We start from the raw sequence: 17,110 nt of genomic DNA, 5'->3' as shown, positions 1-17,110 counted from the left end.
ATAGAGCAAAAGTAGCACAGATAAATGCTGGAAGGCAATATGAAGATCAAATTATTTGTCCTTTGGAAGTTGCAAGTCATATAATTATATATAAATGATGATGATGAATAGCATATGGATGCAAAAATAACTGTCACAAAAAATAAGAACTAAAATACATTACATTAATGCTGAATGAAATCTGTAAATTATTTTAAGGTCTAGTCTCCAAATCTTGTGTACATATTACTAATAGAAAAAAAACCAGGGATAAACATTATTGTATAACATTATTGTTGGAGTTTTCTTGAGTTTTAACTAACAAAATAGGCAGTGTTAAGCCTTTATAAGGGGTTTTCAACCATATATGCATAAAATAACTGACAGCATGAATGAAAAGTTTATATGAAAAATAAGATGGCACTACACTGACAATATGTCTGTCCTATTAAAAGTTTTCAGTGTGACTCTTACCTGCATGGAATTGGGGCTTTCTGGTATCATGTACGGACTTAAATTGATGCCAGACATTCCGTCAACGTTACTCATACCATTCTGGGTGGGAAGCAATAAATAGTATAAGTAAAATGATAGCAGTGAATAAAAAAAAAAACTCCTAGGAGGTAAGAAGTGTAATACTTAAAAACCACAAAAAATAGTATGATCCAAAATACATTCCCTGCCAGAACAAAATAAAAATTACAGTAATTTACCACTATGAAATTACCCCAGTCAATTTATTCTACTGTGTTATGGGTAAAAAGTTTAGTTTAACCAAGGCCCACTGATTACTTCCAATGCAATAGTTTTGTTTTCAGGTACCCCTTATAATTAAAATTTTCATGTGTACGTTTTCTAAATATTTCAACTCCCTGACTGAAACCAAAAGTACTATGTATACCCTCTCATAAGACACAATTTAATTTACAAATAACAGTAATATACTGTAATTTATAAGTCACATTTACATATATTGTGAATTATAAAAATAAAATAAGTTTAAAAAAAAATGGTACACACATCACAGAAGTGTAAGGAAAGCCATCCAAGTCAAGTGGATGGACTGAGGATTAGTTGATTTCCAAGTAATAATAGCATTGCCTTTATACATTCTAATTATGTGTATGTCTGAAGTTTTTATAATGGCTTCAACTAAATATACAAAACCACAACATTTTACACAAAAAGAAAATGGTAATCAGTATTTCATGGAAGGGCATCAAGGATTCACTAAACAACACAGACTCTCCTCGCTTAAAAATCAATAAAAAAAAAACATCTTGGAACTGAAATATAACTGATGAAAAAATAAGAAACAAATATAAAAGTTTTCAAGATGTGAAAATCTATAAATTAATGAAATACAGTACATATACTGTAGATACTGTATAATATCCAGCTCCTTGAATTTGTCTGTATAGTATCTCTACCAGGCACTTAGGTAATCACTTTAGATTAATATTGATCAAAATTAGGATGTTCCTTTTATAAGTGGTACTCAATTACTAGCATTTCCATTAATCAAAATTAGAGTGGTTCCCTTTATAAGTGTTACTCACTTATAAAGGGAACCACTTTATAAGTGAGTAACACTTATAAAGTATACTTAGGTGTTTGAAACTGGTAATGGTGACGCCTTTCAATTACAAGAAGCTAACGTAATTCCAGTCAATGCAAATAATGAACTCTTGTAAAGAAAAAGAAATATGGCTAGGGTACATGATTTCTGGCATCTTAGGATTTCTCTGATGAATAATAAAATTTGCATCAATTAACCAATGTATTCCTCTCTCGGTGACTAAACTGAAGTGATGGATTTTAGTGTTGACTAAAGTGTGACTTCAGTTTTGCTATTAGTGGTTAAAATATTAACCAAAGTAAGTGATGTTTAGTTTGGCAAACTTGAGCAAATTATAGTAAAGAATTACAAAGGAACAATGGACTGTTACCTTAAAAGATACAAAGAGAAACTCTGTCAAATAAAAACATATGGTTCATGCTTGGGGTAATGTCCAAAGTATAGTATTTTATTACATACATGAAGTATTCCAGGAGCTTGAAGGCATGAGAGAGAAAAGTACAATAAAATGATAGTCATTTACTAAATAAGATAACAAAATAAGAACAGCTGTCTAGAAATAGTTATTTTAATGCTTAGATTTACAAAATAACTTTAAATTTCTGTGACTCCTACAATATATGAAAAATGAGATAAAAAAATATAAAAGTTATTTACAACTTTGTGTAAAATATTAAAGTTCACCCAACCAGAATTTCCACTAATCATAGCTCTAGATTTTATGAAAAGAAAAATGTGGTAAATAGTTAAGACAATTATCTAATTTCAGTGAAAATATACATCCAAAATATAAAATAAAAATATATAGCTTTCTTATATCTATGATGATGAAATACTATGCACAAGGGAAAAGAAAAATGTTTAGGAAGGAATAAACTAATCTGAACCAAAGAATAATGCTATGAAGAGCAGAGGTTAACAAATGAACAAATAAACTTAGTTACCTTACATTCATAAATGCTATACAGGAAAAATATTAGTGCCCTATGACTCGATAGCAAAGACCTTAACATGATGAGATCAACTAAAAGCAAAACTTGAACAGCACTACTCCTAGTAACGAACATTCCAAAAGTAGAGACTTGGCCAATTATGCATGATAAAACATTACTATTTTCAACAGTAAACTACAGAATTTATGAACATCATATGATGGTGATTATAGTACTCACCAATGGACTATGTACGCTGGATTCATTGTATCCTGACATAGGTGACACTGCCATTCCCATGTACGTTGGTGACATGGCGTATTGGGGACTCATGGCCTACAAAACATATTTATCCTTTAAACTGTGAGTCTGTGGGTTAAGCAAAGACACTGATTTCCCCTACCCATTGTCATTCTTGTATCAAAATAAAAGAACTCATTGTAAAACACCAATCATAGCTTAATGGAAAGTTTCAAATGAATTAATCTGACAATACCTGAGTAAATGGCCCTGAAGGTACATTTGGCGCATCGGCAAGCAAGAAGTCAAATCCTTGTAATGGGTATGGATACTGCTGGTCACTCTGCTAAATAAATTTTTTTTAAATATTAGCAATTTTTAAAAATCTGAAATACAATTATTACAACTGGAGAGCTAAAATTTTGTAGATACTAGAGATGTTGAAAGTTCAAATACATAATCCACACTTATGGAAAGATCAGATGTAATCCATTTTTTAGAATAGTACACATTAAGCACTATTATTGGGTAGATTAACCAGACTATCTAACAATAATAATATTAATAATATAAATTTAATTTAAACATTTTAAAAATATTCAAATAATCAGAAAATACAAACACTCAGTGTTCCAGCTCCTAGGCCCCGGGGCAAAAGCTTTTTGCCTGAAGGTGCAGGTTCCTCTGCAGTGCCATTGTCAGTGGTCTTCTTTTTCTCGGTAGACTTTTTTGTATCTTCTTCCTCTGACTCTTTGTCACCTTTCTTTTCTTTTCTCTCTGTTGCATCTTCAATATCACGATCTGCATCATTAGTCTAGAGAATACAGATTTTTGTTCTTACAAATAATGTCACAATGAACCTTAAGTATATAGAGGGGAAGAGAGGGGAAATTATAAGCAAAAACATCTTGGGGATAATATGCAACCTACAAAACTACTTAAAACATACAAAACCACATTTTTAGGTTAATGAAGGTCATTCATCTCAGTTTTCTTATCCGAGGGGGGTAAATTTTAAATAAGAGTTACCATCCCTAAAAAAACTGACCATACAAATATACTAAAATTTAAACATTCATTTTATGAACAACTAGTCACAATTTTATGAACAACTAGTCACATCAAAAGCTTTTTACCCATTTCTCTTCTAATTTAATCATCAAATTTATGTTGCAAAAAGTTCTAACATTTCATAAAAAGTTTTAGCATTTCATCAAAAATAATCCTCCAAATAGAAAAATCTCATCTGATACAATATGAAACTGACAGAGAATTGTGGTAAACTGGAAACTCTATATCTTTCACTACCATGTGCCCTGACTTTTGATTTGTACTGAGACAGGTTCACCTTTCGAAGGATTTCTAGTACAGTGGTACCTCAGGATACGAAATTAATCCGTTCCAAGGCGGCCTTCATAACCTGAGCTTTTCGTATCTTGAACCACATTTTACATGAAAATTGCCTAATTCGTTCCAAGTCATACAAAAAAACACCCCAGTAAATTTTATAATAAAGCTAAATTGACCAATAAACAATGAAATACAACAATTTGGACCATTCAATACCTATCATAACCTTTATTGTAGTACATACCTGTAAACAAAGTGTATTAGTGTACATGGTATAAGAAATACTTTACGTACATGTACCTACATATGTAGTAAAATGTGGAACCTAACCTTACCTTTCGAGTGAGGTGATCTCCGAAAGTGGCGACAGAGGAGGAGGACAAATGGCAGAAAACATGAACACTTAACTTTACGAAACACATTAACAAATGGCAGAAAACATTAACACTAAACTTTACGAAACACATTAACAAATGGCAGAAAACATTAACACTTCTTGATTATCTCCACCTTCGTTCTCCATAGAAAGCATCCTCTTCTTTCCGTGAACTTCAGCAATATTCTTGGGACCCATGGCTAATAACGAAAGTAATTAAGTTCACACACAACACTATAAAGTAAGTTACAGTACAACGAAAGCAAAATCACTAACACGAATTTACGTTAACAAACAAAATACGTATATGTGAAGGAACGAATTCCAGTGTTTACGATAACGCTGCCGCAAAAAATGGTCAAGGAACGCCTTTACATAGAGGCATGATGCTGACCAATAGGAGAGCAGGATCGTATGGCGGTGACTAGCATCAGGAACCAATGGGAGAGCGGGAGGATGGTAGTGAGTCTACTCAGTTGGTGGCGGGCGAGTTTTAAAATTGTTATCGGTGGTCCGGGCGAATCTCGGGACTTTACAGCAACAACCTTTCGTAACCTGAACTATTTTCGTATGTAGAGCCAAAAAAATCTTCGTATTTGCTTTCGTAACTTGAATTTTTCGTAAGCTGGGACTTTCGTATGTCGAGGTACCACTGTATTGCTAAAATTTGTTGGGACCACATGAATTTTGTTGAGAAACTAGTTTAGTGGCTTATTGACATTTTTCTTTCCTTAAAAAATATATTTTTGAACTGAAGCTTCAACTCCCACTGGCACCGAAGTAAAAGTTTTATAAAGGAGAGGTATGTATTTAAAAAATAAATCTTAAGTATTCATATTTATCAATCAACAAAGAAAGTATTGTATTTTATATTTATCTATCAACAAAGAAAGTATTGTATATGTTAAACCTACTGAATGAACTCAAAGTAAATATAAAAACTTATTCATTTGTAAATGTAGTTAAGGTCAAAAGTAAAATAATAAAAACTTATTCATTTGTAAATGTAACTAAGGTCAAAAGTTCAAAAGTCAAATAATCGTAATGATTATTAGACAAAATGTTACATACTTGAAAGTAAGATTACTGCTTATAATACATTAGGGATGAGTAATTTGTAAAAACATTTTTGTAAACAAAACAAACTAGTCAACAAGATTTTGAGGTGTGACCAAGAATCTAACATTGCCCAATTGTAGAAGTATTTAAGAGAAAACCTCTGGGGAAATTATACACTTATTTTTGCAACAGTAGTGTAGTATTTAGTTTTATGGAATCATTATTTTTCTAGACTTATGAAGCTACTTAAGCTGGATGATTTTTCCAAGATGAATGTATACTCTTTAACCATTGATGTATTAGTTCTTGTAAAGCTCCAAGAGTCAGCAGTTTATTAGAAAAATTTTTATCTCTAAGATCTGAATCCAAAACCTTGTAATGCACGAATAAGTTTTAAAAATTCCTTTTCATTACGGATAATTGCCTTTTAATTTACTGCTATATTTGATGTCTTATTGTTACAATTATCAGATCAGGATTTGTGTAAATGTGCCAGAATGAGAGTTTTATAAAGTCTTATACTACTGTGGTTTGCTACTGGTATGTTCATATACACAAGAAGACAGCATAAGTAATCTACAGTGTCAAGCCTTTGCAATATCTTTTTATTAATACAACAATACAATATGGTACGTGTCTGCTATACAACACATACTTGAAATGAAGTATTGCTATTCATTAATAGGTACTCTGTCTTTTAAGAGAATACTACTTTATGAAAAAGATTAGGTACTCTGTCTTCTACGAGAATACTACTTTATGAAAAATATAAGCAAAAAAGATAAATGAAACTTATTACCAAATCTGGCATCTGGTTTGTTTATTGAATCCAAAAATAATGTGTGGTGTGATGACTTTGACAGCACAGAAATAAAATATACAATAGCATCATACTGAGAATAGTTTCAAAATGTTGAGCAACACCGTATTTTATAAGTTCAACAAAGTTGGTACCAATGTATTCCTTGTGCAGGAATTTTAAAACACTGTTATCTCAAAATACCTACTTGCTTGACAATGAAAACCTTTGACAAACATCTCCTAGTTAGACTCTACAAGAAGGAAATTCTACTAACCTTTGTTTCATCCAATGATTTTTTCTCTTTCTTTTCTGAGGTCAAGCTGTCCTCTTCGTCATTATCTTTTTCCTTCTCCGTTTCACTTTCATAACCGGCATCATCCTTTTCGCTGGAATCGGAGGCAACATCATCTGTTCTGTCTGAGTGAATGTCAGGTACACTTTCAGACTTTTTTTCCTTGGTGGTGGCATTGACTACTTCTGAAAGGGATGTCTGATCCTTGCCTTCTGTTTCTGCTTCCTGTAACCAAACAAAGCTTTCAACAGAAATGTTTATGATGAACCTTTGATACACAAATTTAGATTACCACAAACACACACACACACACTTACTGTAAATTTAACTTTTAAACAAGGTAAAGCTGCCTTTCAAACAAACAGAAGAAATAACAGCTGTTGAATAATTCTTTCCTTATGCAAAGACAATCCTCACTCTTAATCAGTCATTTTCAAGGCTTCAAAAGAAGTCTATAATTTCAGATTAACTGGTGGCCATTAAAATTATCACAGGGATACTATCACAGACATTATCATCTAAAAAAATAGCCTTGCATAAGTTAAACTTTAATTTCAAAAATTATATAGGGATACTTAATTTCAAAAATTATATTGAGATAATAAAAATGTAGATAGGTATATGTTGGATTCCTACCTAGGTAGGCATAAAGGAAATGAAGAAGTTGATACAGAACCAATTCTGCAACTAATATGACAAATCAAGTGTACATTCGTATTACTGATTATATGAAACACCTCTAAAGCCGATTATAACCAATAAATAGCAGAAAACACACACACGCACACACAGAAGAGCCCCGGACCTTAACGATAATCCATTCCAGAAGATGCGTCGAAATACTGTTTTTTCGAGATCTAAATCAATACTTCCCTTAAGAAATAACTGAAAATGGATTAATCCATTCCTGACCACCCATTATTACCCTAACCTTGCCTTATACAGAACAGTACACATAAATTACCATTAAAGAACTTCAGAGTTAAATGAATATCATATTAAATGTATATTTATTTTTCAATTAGTATAGGTTATAAAACTGGCCTACGTCCAATAAGGCCGTATTACCAGTGGTTGACAGGGCGCTATAGGCTAGCTACTACTACACATAACGCAGAGTAATGGGTTATATAGAAAATCCAAAGACATTAGATTAGAAAAAATAAGTCATAGTCAAGACATAACTAAAGTGTAAGGACTAAGTTCTTGACTAGAGGCTGCTGACAATTCACATTTAGCTTTTGAGATATTCAAGGTCTATTGTACAGTACACTCTTCAAGCATTGTGCATTACCGTTTTGCAAGAAAGGGTAAGAATAAAATTAATTATCTATCATGAAAGGAAAAACATTGCCTTGTCATGAGCAAGGTTATCACCTTATTAACTGGATAAAAAGAGATATACTAATTCAAAATTAGGATGTTAGTCAGATTAGTAACAAGATGGCAAAAATCAAATGACTGCTCCAAATTTCTAAATAAAAAACAGTTTTCTCTAGGGTTGGCCAGGCTTAGGGGCCAGACTAATCCTGACAATAGATGTTTGATCATTTTCATAAAAGCTAAAAGGTTCATTAAGCAACCAAAGTGACACTTGACAGTTTTTCTAAGAGTCACAAAATATCAAGTGTCTACTGAAAATGTTCTGGATAATTTCTCAATATAAAAAAAGCCCATTTTTACCAAACTGGGATATAGTATTTCATGGCTTGAAGAACTTTCCTTAACAAGGTAGCCAGGTGACTCAGCATATAATGAAACAATATTCATGATTACTGTACCTCATTGTCACTGGCATGTTCGTCACTTTCCTGCAAAGAAACCTTGGAAATGGCACTTTCCAACTCGGACAATTCCCCTTTTCTGTCGTACACCGAGAGGGACTCCAAGGGTGACTCCAGTCCTGACAAACCCTGATCTTCCTGGGGCCCACCATCAATTTTCGTTGTTGCATCAAGCAGCATTTTGGCAGCAATTCAGTGCCTGTTGAAGAAACTGTGTACGTAGTGTCATAATACATAATGTATAGTGCGAACACGTAATGTCATCCTCATCAAAAAGAAATCTATATCACAGTCTAAATTACAATATACAGTACATGATAGCTTGAAAATACCAAACTTAAAATACCATATAAACCTTACTCTCGAGTTTAGTGCCTAGTTAGGATGAGCAAATTGAGTACTTAGTACTGAGTAATATATTAGGATACTTGGGGAGATTTAAGTTAAGAACCTTCCCATTGTATAACAAATTTTACTGCTTTAGTTAAAAGATCATTACTGCATTTGGCACAATTGTTACAGTACATAATTTTAACATAAAAGAAATAAATTACCATGACTTAACAATCATGTTGTTCTCAGCAGAAGCAATCATGTTGTTCTCTGCAGAATTCAATAACAAAATCTGTACTTTTAGTGTACCTCTATGAACATAAGCATGCTTAAAAAATGTTTATGTTAAACTTAATACTTAATGACAAACTTAATACTTAATGACAACTTGACTACTTTCCTCAAACATTTAACTTTTGAGGGAACAATGGGCCCATGAAATCATTTTACAAACACAACTTTCTGACAAAAGTAGTATGCAGTACCATAAATCCAATAGACTTACTAGTGAGGGATTTCCCAGAGGAATCACTGAAGCTCTGAATGCCCTTGGACCTAATGATTCAGTGACTTAGATTTTGTTACTAGTATTTTACTTTTACAGAATATCACAGCCGCATTACCTTTTTGCCAGCCATAACAGCCTTGATTTTCTTTGGCACACTATAGACATTTGTATGCATGTAGAAATGTACTGTTACTGGAGTCAATGTAATTTTCACTTTGCTTTCTGTATTATTGTGGCTAGAATTTCCTTACAACCATGATGAATGTGGTTTAGTAATATGACATTTTGGATTATAGATTAGACCTTTCCCGCTGTTTATTCTATAGTTGTCTGTGTCATGCATGAAAAAATGGGTTAATTGTATGATTATGATCGTAAGGCAATAAATATATAATGTACTACGGTATACAAAGACTTTGTTTGGCCACATTTCATTGAATGTTAGGCTAGGTCATATTCTCAAGTCACGCTATGCTTATTGCATTGGAATGTTTTGTCCAGGCATGAGGTCGTGGATTCCTCATTTTGCGTTGGTGCTTGTTGCCATCATTTGAAAGTGCTGGTTTTTTGTTTTTGTTTTTTAGGGGACCAATTTCCTGTGAGTCTTGAGTATGGGATTTGAAAAAGTAGTGTAACTGCCAAACAGAAACTGAAATACCCTATCCCATCCATGTTATTCTTCCCCTCCACTTTTCGAGTTGAGATGCGTTATGCACTATAAAGAAGGATCGGTTATGAACCATAAATCCCACTGGTGATGGAGGCTTTGACTCCTATCAAATGCATACCAATTATATTTCAATAATCTCAGCACAGAGGTGTCCAAGCCAAACTCTTTCCTCTCCAGAGTAAGTAGGCAGGAGTCTAGGATTAACCCAACTTGAAGACAGCAGGAAACATCAAAAGTTGGTAGACTGGAGAGTATGTACGTATTGATAAACTTTCCATAGGGAGCAGGTCATGGTAGGAGAGAAGAAAAGTGAGGTAGCACTTAGTTTCCAAAGTACTAGAAGTCTGCCTAAGAAATCAAAAGGTCTCAGTTGCCAACTCCTTGTAAATGAAAGCCTGAATAGATTAAGACAACATGGATATCCTAAGGATGCTATTTGAAACAGAGTCCATTTGACACCCTGAGGTGCTTCCAACTGGTCAGGATATCCAATAATAACAGAAACCTAAATCATAAACTGCTATGATGCCAGGTGGTCAAGTAACCTTCCCACTCGCATAATAGGTAGAAGGATTTAACACTGTGAAATCCTGCCCATAGAGAAATGTAAGAAAAGAAAAATCTCTTAGTGGAAGACTTCCAAATTCAAATCTCAAAAGGGAAGGCAATAATCCCTCAAGGTCAAGATTCTCTGTTGCAAAGAAGCAAGACAGACTCACGGTGAAATATTAGAAAAACAAAACCTGGCACCAGTAAATTCTTTCTTCAAAAATGGCTTGCCAAAAGGAACAATTGGACCATCACCTTTGAAGGGCGATTAGGTACCAGGATATCACGCAATCAGTGATTAATGCACAATGGTAAACAGTGCACTTATACTGTAATGAGAAGGGATTGTTGCCCTGTGTGAAGTCCATACAAAGCGCAGGTGGAAGGTCGATGGGAAAATACCAGTCACAAGATCCTGATCACAACAGAAATCCTTCACTAACCAGAGGAACACAGCAAGGAATGGGTCGTTCCAAGACTGGCATAACCCACACAGGATACGAGTAGTGAAAAGGCATAATTTCTGAAATGCTAATTCTAAGGCAGTATAATTTTACAAAACTTCTAATTTGCATTTGTCTGATCTTAAACCCACTCATTGCCCTTGGTGTTCTATTATACAAACAATGCATGGTCTGAATTGTTCGAGCATTTGTGCATCATCTCATAACGACAGTGATTTCACCATAGCTATATTGAGACAGGTATATTGTGTACATGATCACATTTCACAGTGATTTTTACAGTTTGATACTAAATAAAAAAAATCTTTTGCATTTTCAGTCATTCCGATTGTGAAATTCATGAGGAACTGTGAGTCAATTAATAAAATATAAAAATAAGTAAATAATAAAAGCATGAAAACCCATAAAGAGTGTTTAATGAATTTAAAAAAAACAATTTTAAAATGTTACTTAACTTATTCTGAATTTTAATATGTATTCGACCTTTTTTAGTGGTGTGTATGAAAACCCATAAAGAGTGTTTAATGAATTTAAAAAAAACAATTTTAAAATGTTACTTAACTTATTCTGAATTTTAATATGTATACCTTTTTAGTGTGTGTATGGAAACATTAATAAAAAATGTATTTATGTATTGTACGTTTGTTCAAGTATGAGAGCATATGGTTTTGTGCAGTTTTTAAAATTAATTTTCATTCATTTATCATCATACTGAATGACCTATTTGATCCCAGTGCTTAGCCTCAGGCCTAGACCTGATATTTTATTCTAATCCTTCAGGCCAGCCCTATGAGAGCTGAAAGTCAGCTCAGTGGTCTGGTAAATCACTTTAATAATAATGATAATAATAAACAAAATAGGCAAATTTATTCTTTGACTGGTAAAATATGATTATCATCGTGCACCACACCAAAAACCCTTTAGGGCCAATGACCAAGCGGTGGCATAGCGGGCACCTTCCCATTTAATTCACTGTCATGAGCATCAGTCAAGGGATGTGCCCAGCCAGGCAGCGAACCGAGACCTGTACGCTCCTCTCGAAGCAAGTGTTTTCCCCTAAGTTACAAAATATGGGCATAATTCAAGCGTTTTTCTGGGAAGTGGCCGAGTTCCAAGAGAGATGGCCACTATGTCGCCGCTCAGTCATTTACCCTATATAGCTAAGTAAACTACAACAAGTAAGACCTATACCTGAAAGGATCTAGTAAGTTAAGGGTTGAGGGAAGATCTGTGAGACATGAAGGCTTAGACAACCCACTCTGGTCTCGTAGGGCACAGCATTCTAAGTGAGGTTAGGTAGGCTGGGATTACCTTTAAAATGCCATCTCTCAAAATTTGGCAAACCAGTTTTCTTTTCTCTTCTGCATTGCTTCTATTTGAGATTATTCCACAATTATTGGTGATGCTAATCACTAGTCTCTTGTTTGATTTCACCCAAAAACCAGTTCCTTTAGTCTTGCAAAAAATATTTTCCCTTATGTTTTTACCAGTTGTCCTATAAACACATACACATCGAAATACTGTATGTGCCAAGGTTACATTAATGTCTTGACAAAGTTTTTATAATTTCAACAATCTTTTTTTCTTTAATTAAGTCATACATGATAAATTGGCCCAAAATTGGATATTTTTAAATATATTTTTATTAAAAACATAAAGAACCAAATTAGCTTATTTTAAGTGCAAAATAATATGAATGGAATACAGAAATAAAATGTTCTGACAAGTCTAAATTCCTATTCTAGGTACCTAGGTACTATTTGGCCTAACTTACCTAATAATAAATCTGTAAAGAATTTTTAATGAGAGAAAGAACTGCTGAAAAAAATTACTTCCTGCATTCTTAAAACAATTATTTACAATATGGCAGTCTGAGGACAGTCGTCAGTCGATTTAGTGTACATAATTTTGGGCTACAAGACAATTTAGCAGGCCTTGAAAGACAGACCTATGGCTCAGTCATGTTAAAACAAATATATTTCTCGCGTAACACTTGCCACGAACCTCAAAATTATTTCTGATCACTGAAAAATAAATTTATTGCACGTTTTGAATATATATCTTGCACGGTCAAAATTAAGTATGTCTGCCGAAGAGAATGCTAATCTAACATAGTGGGCTTATCACTCTCGTTCACCTGAGGTTGCTGAATCATAGATTAGTAGGTTAGGAACTTCGAAAATGACTGATGAACATAACAAAATATGCACTACTCACGCCAGTGGGAGAACGAAGCTTCTTTGCACAAATAAATGTGGAGTTGCACTAGTTGTGTGGGACCTTAACGTCGCAATTGAGCTCTCATCTCTCTCAATCGGCAGAAGTGTATTTTTCAACAAAAGTTTCCTCAATCCTCAGACATGATGCCAACTACCAATATTTAATATTTGATTTTAGACTACATTTCCATTTACGCAGGAGTATGTCGTGTGCGTGATTTCATTTTGATGTGATTTTGTTGAGAGGAAAACCGCGATAATTCTAATATCGACCACTAAATTGTATAGTAGAACTGTGTGCATTAGATGCCAACGACATGTGTTCGAGTATCTCAGATCTTGGCTTTAGCTCTGTTATGACGTATCATATGATGTTTTCTTACATCCTGAGCTTATTTAACTCATATGTCAAACACGAAAGATGAACCGTGTGCTTTTGAAATAATATTTTGTCTTTGTTTACTTTTATAATCCTAAAATATATAAATATGCAAAACTTACAATAGTCGAACACATCGTTATGTCACGTACAGCAACCCTACAAAGACAGGTAAACACGAGCCAATTGTTTACATTTGAGACTGACAACAAAATTGATCTCGATTGAATTATGACAAGTCGCGGAACGTGTTCAGGCAGAGAATGAAATTGCTGAAAAAGAAAAGAAATATTAGAATTTTTTTTGTATGTATCTACGTGAGAAGTGTCAGGGAATGTGATTGGCACAATAAACATTAAAATGTTTGTGAGAATTCTGAAGTTATTTCTCAAGTTAAAGTCCCAATATAAGAAAGTTAGGTACTTAAGAACAACACAGCAGACGTACTGGAAAATTACAGTCAGCGAAACAAGAATAACGTCAAGGCATTTATTATCAACTCATAATTGTGATGATTGTTTGAAAAACTTAAAATATTTTAAGTGACAGCGCGTTCATGTTTTTATATTTTGCTGATCAATGTTGATTTATATTGGGGTAACTCCCTTACACTGCTTTTGTCCCTCTTAAGTACCTACTCTTCGGAGTAAGAGCCCGTGCTGACATAATATCAATCTTAGTATCAACGACTCTTAAGTAAAAGATTAGGTAAACTTTCGTCCACTGCTGCCTATTTTCGGGGGTTGTTGCGGGGGAGGGGGGCAATAAAAGGAGAACTCGATACTCCAGAAGAGCTGAAGGATTTGCTCAAATGCCCAAGATTAATCTTTTCCGGTCTAAAACGGTTCCTAACTCTAAGAATATTTTCAGAAATATAGGATCGAAAACTAATAGAACTGGCAACCTAATGTCATTTTCGAGCCTAGAAAAAAAAAAACGAGGGGGAACGGCAGAAGAGGGGGGTTAAACCCCGGAGAGATAGGTCTACGGATTACCAGGGGTGGGGGACGCTTTTGTGCATGAACGCCATCTTACAATTCATCATCCCTCATAAAGACCCCATAGAAAATATTTAAAAGTTATTTTATCCGTTAAGTAATTCAGTAGTAATCTAATAAAAAAAAACAGGTTTATATAAATCGAGAGCATCATAATATTTTCAAATATTTCCATTTAAGTAAATACTTTTTATACAAGTAATATACTATATGTAAATGAATAATACAAAAAACGGAATCTTCACATTTATGTAAGAAGTTTTCAAAGTAATAGATAAATGAATAATATAGAAGCATGACATTTTCAAATGATTTTAATTAAGAAAGAAGGTTCTTTGTATTCAAGGAACAAGTAAAGGAATAATAATCTTATAAAAAGATAGCATATAAACATCGAGAATATAACATTTTCAAATATTCAATATACAGTAGGCAAGCTTGTACATTTTTTTATGCAAATTAATGACTTCTTGAGTTTGTTTCTTTTGAGAGAGCATTTTGATATCAGGCTCTAACATAGTGGTTCTTAGTCTTAATTTGTCCTCCAAATGGTCCTCTGTCAACTGTGTCCTCAGTGAATTCTTTGATTTGCGCCAAGCACGAACATGTGGATTCACAACAAACAGTATGTTGAAGAAAAGCAGGAAAACAGTCGTTGTGCATGTTCAAGAGGACGAGGATATTCTATCGCGTTTTTCCAAATTTCGACGGGATTTTCTCTCTTATTAAACAGATAATTCAGGAAATTATCCTCGGGCATTTCATTAAGCTCCATTTGTAACTCTTCAGGAGCCTCTGATACATCAACTAAGTGAGGTTGAAAAGCAAGTTTCAGAGTGATGTTATGCTTTTCAAAATCATTGAATCTTTTATTGTATTCTTTTGTCAATGTGTCTAAAACCGACTCATATTCTTCAAAATATCCATAGATATCTTTCATCTTCACTCATTACCTTCGTAAGCTGTGAAAAGTGTTCTTCTGAAAGTTTTGATTGAGCCAAAAGGGACTTTAAATACAACAGTCATTTTCTAAATGCCTGAATTTTTTGCCACATGCCATAAGTACGTTTGTTTCTGCCTTGCAGTGAAATGTTTAACTCATTTTGCTTCCCGTAGGGGGGTAGTGCCGTCAGTGGACCTCATGCGGTGCACTGTAGGCATTACTTAAGGTTCTTTGCAGCGTCCCTTTGGCCTCTAGCTGCAGCCACTTTCGTTCCCTTTACTGTACCTCCTTTCATTTTCTCTCTTCATCTTACTTTCCACCCTCTCCTAACAGTCGATTCATAGTGCAACTGTGAGGTTTTCCAAACCTTTTACTGTCAATTTTCATTTCAGCGCAGAATGACCTCATAGGTCCCAGTGCTTGGCCTTTGGCCTCAATATTCTATTCAATTCAATTCAATAACTCATTTTGTTTTGGCATCACATCACATGAAAAGGCAACATCTCTATAAAATTAATTTGGATCTGAAAAATCACATTACTTGTTGTTTTCTTTGAAAAAGTCAATAATTTGCCTTCGTAAAGACAAAATTTTGCAAAGTGTCGTTTAAAGTTACAGGTTTTGCACAGAGATTCTGCCGATGTAAAATACAATGAAAAGAAATCAGTACATTTGGTTCTTGGGTTTCTCTTTAAAGATGTCTAATAAATCCTTCATTTTTAGCCATCATAGCTGGAGCATCATCATCAGTGCACCTTACCAAAATAGTCAAATTTAGTCCTAATAGCTCGGTCCAGTCTATAACTGTTTTATAGTCATTGTTGTTAACTGACCAGTTAATGAAGAGTTCCATTCTATAGTCAGAAGCGTTACAGTACCAGACTTTTCTGTAATTTTTTTGATCGACTTTTAATATTTTGTAGTTTAACCTCTCGAGTATAAATTCACTCCAGAGTATGTTATGCAAAATATAGCATTTATCATTATTATATATACTTATTATTAAAATGCAATGTCCTTGTAACCGGACTATCGATACCTTGGAGGAATCCTCCAAGATCGATACGCGTTTCATTTTATTCTTTTTTTTTATCGATTTGATTTCGAAGTGGCTTTTGAAGGACGAACCCTTAAATCTGAATGAATACGTTAGACTGCCATGCGTATATGGGCAAGCCTTGAAAAGAGAGAGAGAGAGAGAGAGAGAGAGAGAGAGAGAGAGAGAGAGAGAGAGAGAGAGAGAGAGGCGAACTCTTCATTACATTCTCTTTGGGATATTCGTCAGATTTCTGTAGAAAGAGAACCGTTATATGATAACGGTTCTACTATACGAGTTGGTTATCCTGTCTACGTATGCGAACACTTACGAGAGATGGGGGGCGGGGTTGACGAAGTTTCGAATATTTGCAAAATCTTGTATCTCCATAAAACACATGACACAGTCCATAATTTTTCATTTTTATTTTATGTTATTTTATTTATTTATTTTTGAAACTGCAGATGCTAATAAAAAAAATTCAGTCATGAGAATAATAGAGAGAGTTACAAGGATTAGGGTGTCTCAAAGACCTGTTAGTCCATCCGAGGAGACATCGTGTGTTCACTTAGGAGCAGGTTATAGAGTAGAGGGAGAGAGAAGAATTCTTCATTACAT

At 34.0% G+C, this 17,110-nt stretch overlaps 1 protein-coding gene across 5 annotated transcripts in view; it reads right to left on the bottom strand.

The window, feature by feature from the left end:
* LOC135209243 (histone-lysine N-methyltransferase SETD1B-like) overlaps positions 1-13,310 on the bottom strand; it is a 51,509-nt gene extending 38,199 nt beyond the window's left edge. Inside the window, exons 1-7 of one of the 5 annotated variants that reach the window (XM_064241935.1) lie at positions 13,135-13,310; positions 8,391-8,604; positions 6,592-6,834; positions 3,353-3,544; positions 2,987-3,076; positions 2,731-2,826; positions 454-534 (exon numbers count right to left, since the gene is read on the bottom strand). In XM_064241935.1, coding sequence (XP_064098005.1) covers positions 454-534; positions 2,731-2,826; positions 2,987-3,076; positions 3,353-3,544; positions 6,592-6,834; positions 8,391-8,573 — 885 coding nt within the window. In that variant the 5' untranslated portion in view covers positions 8,574-8,604; positions 13,135-13,310. Of the gene's footprint in view, positions 1-453; positions 535-2,730; positions 2,827-2,986; positions 3,077-3,352; positions 3,545-6,591; positions 6,835-8,390; positions 8,605-12,921; positions 13,039-13,134 lie in introns of those variants that run through there. The other 4 variants (XM_064241934.1, XM_064241939.1, XM_064241938.1 and 1 more) reach the window with 4 other exon arrangements.
* Between the last annotated feature and the right edge of the window lie 3,800 nt (positions 13,311-17,110).

The sequence above is a fragment of the Macrobrachium nipponense genome, chromosome 37 (assembly GCF_015104395.2).
Source record: "Macrobrachium nipponense isolate FS-2020 chromosome 37, ASM1510439v2, whole genome shotgun sequence".
NCBI lineage: Eukaryota > Metazoa > Arthropoda > Malacostraca > Decapoda > Palaemonidae > Macrobrachium > Macrobrachium nipponense.
Note: the sequence above shows the minus strand (reverse complement) of the source record. Positions and strands in the feature narration are given on the sequence as shown.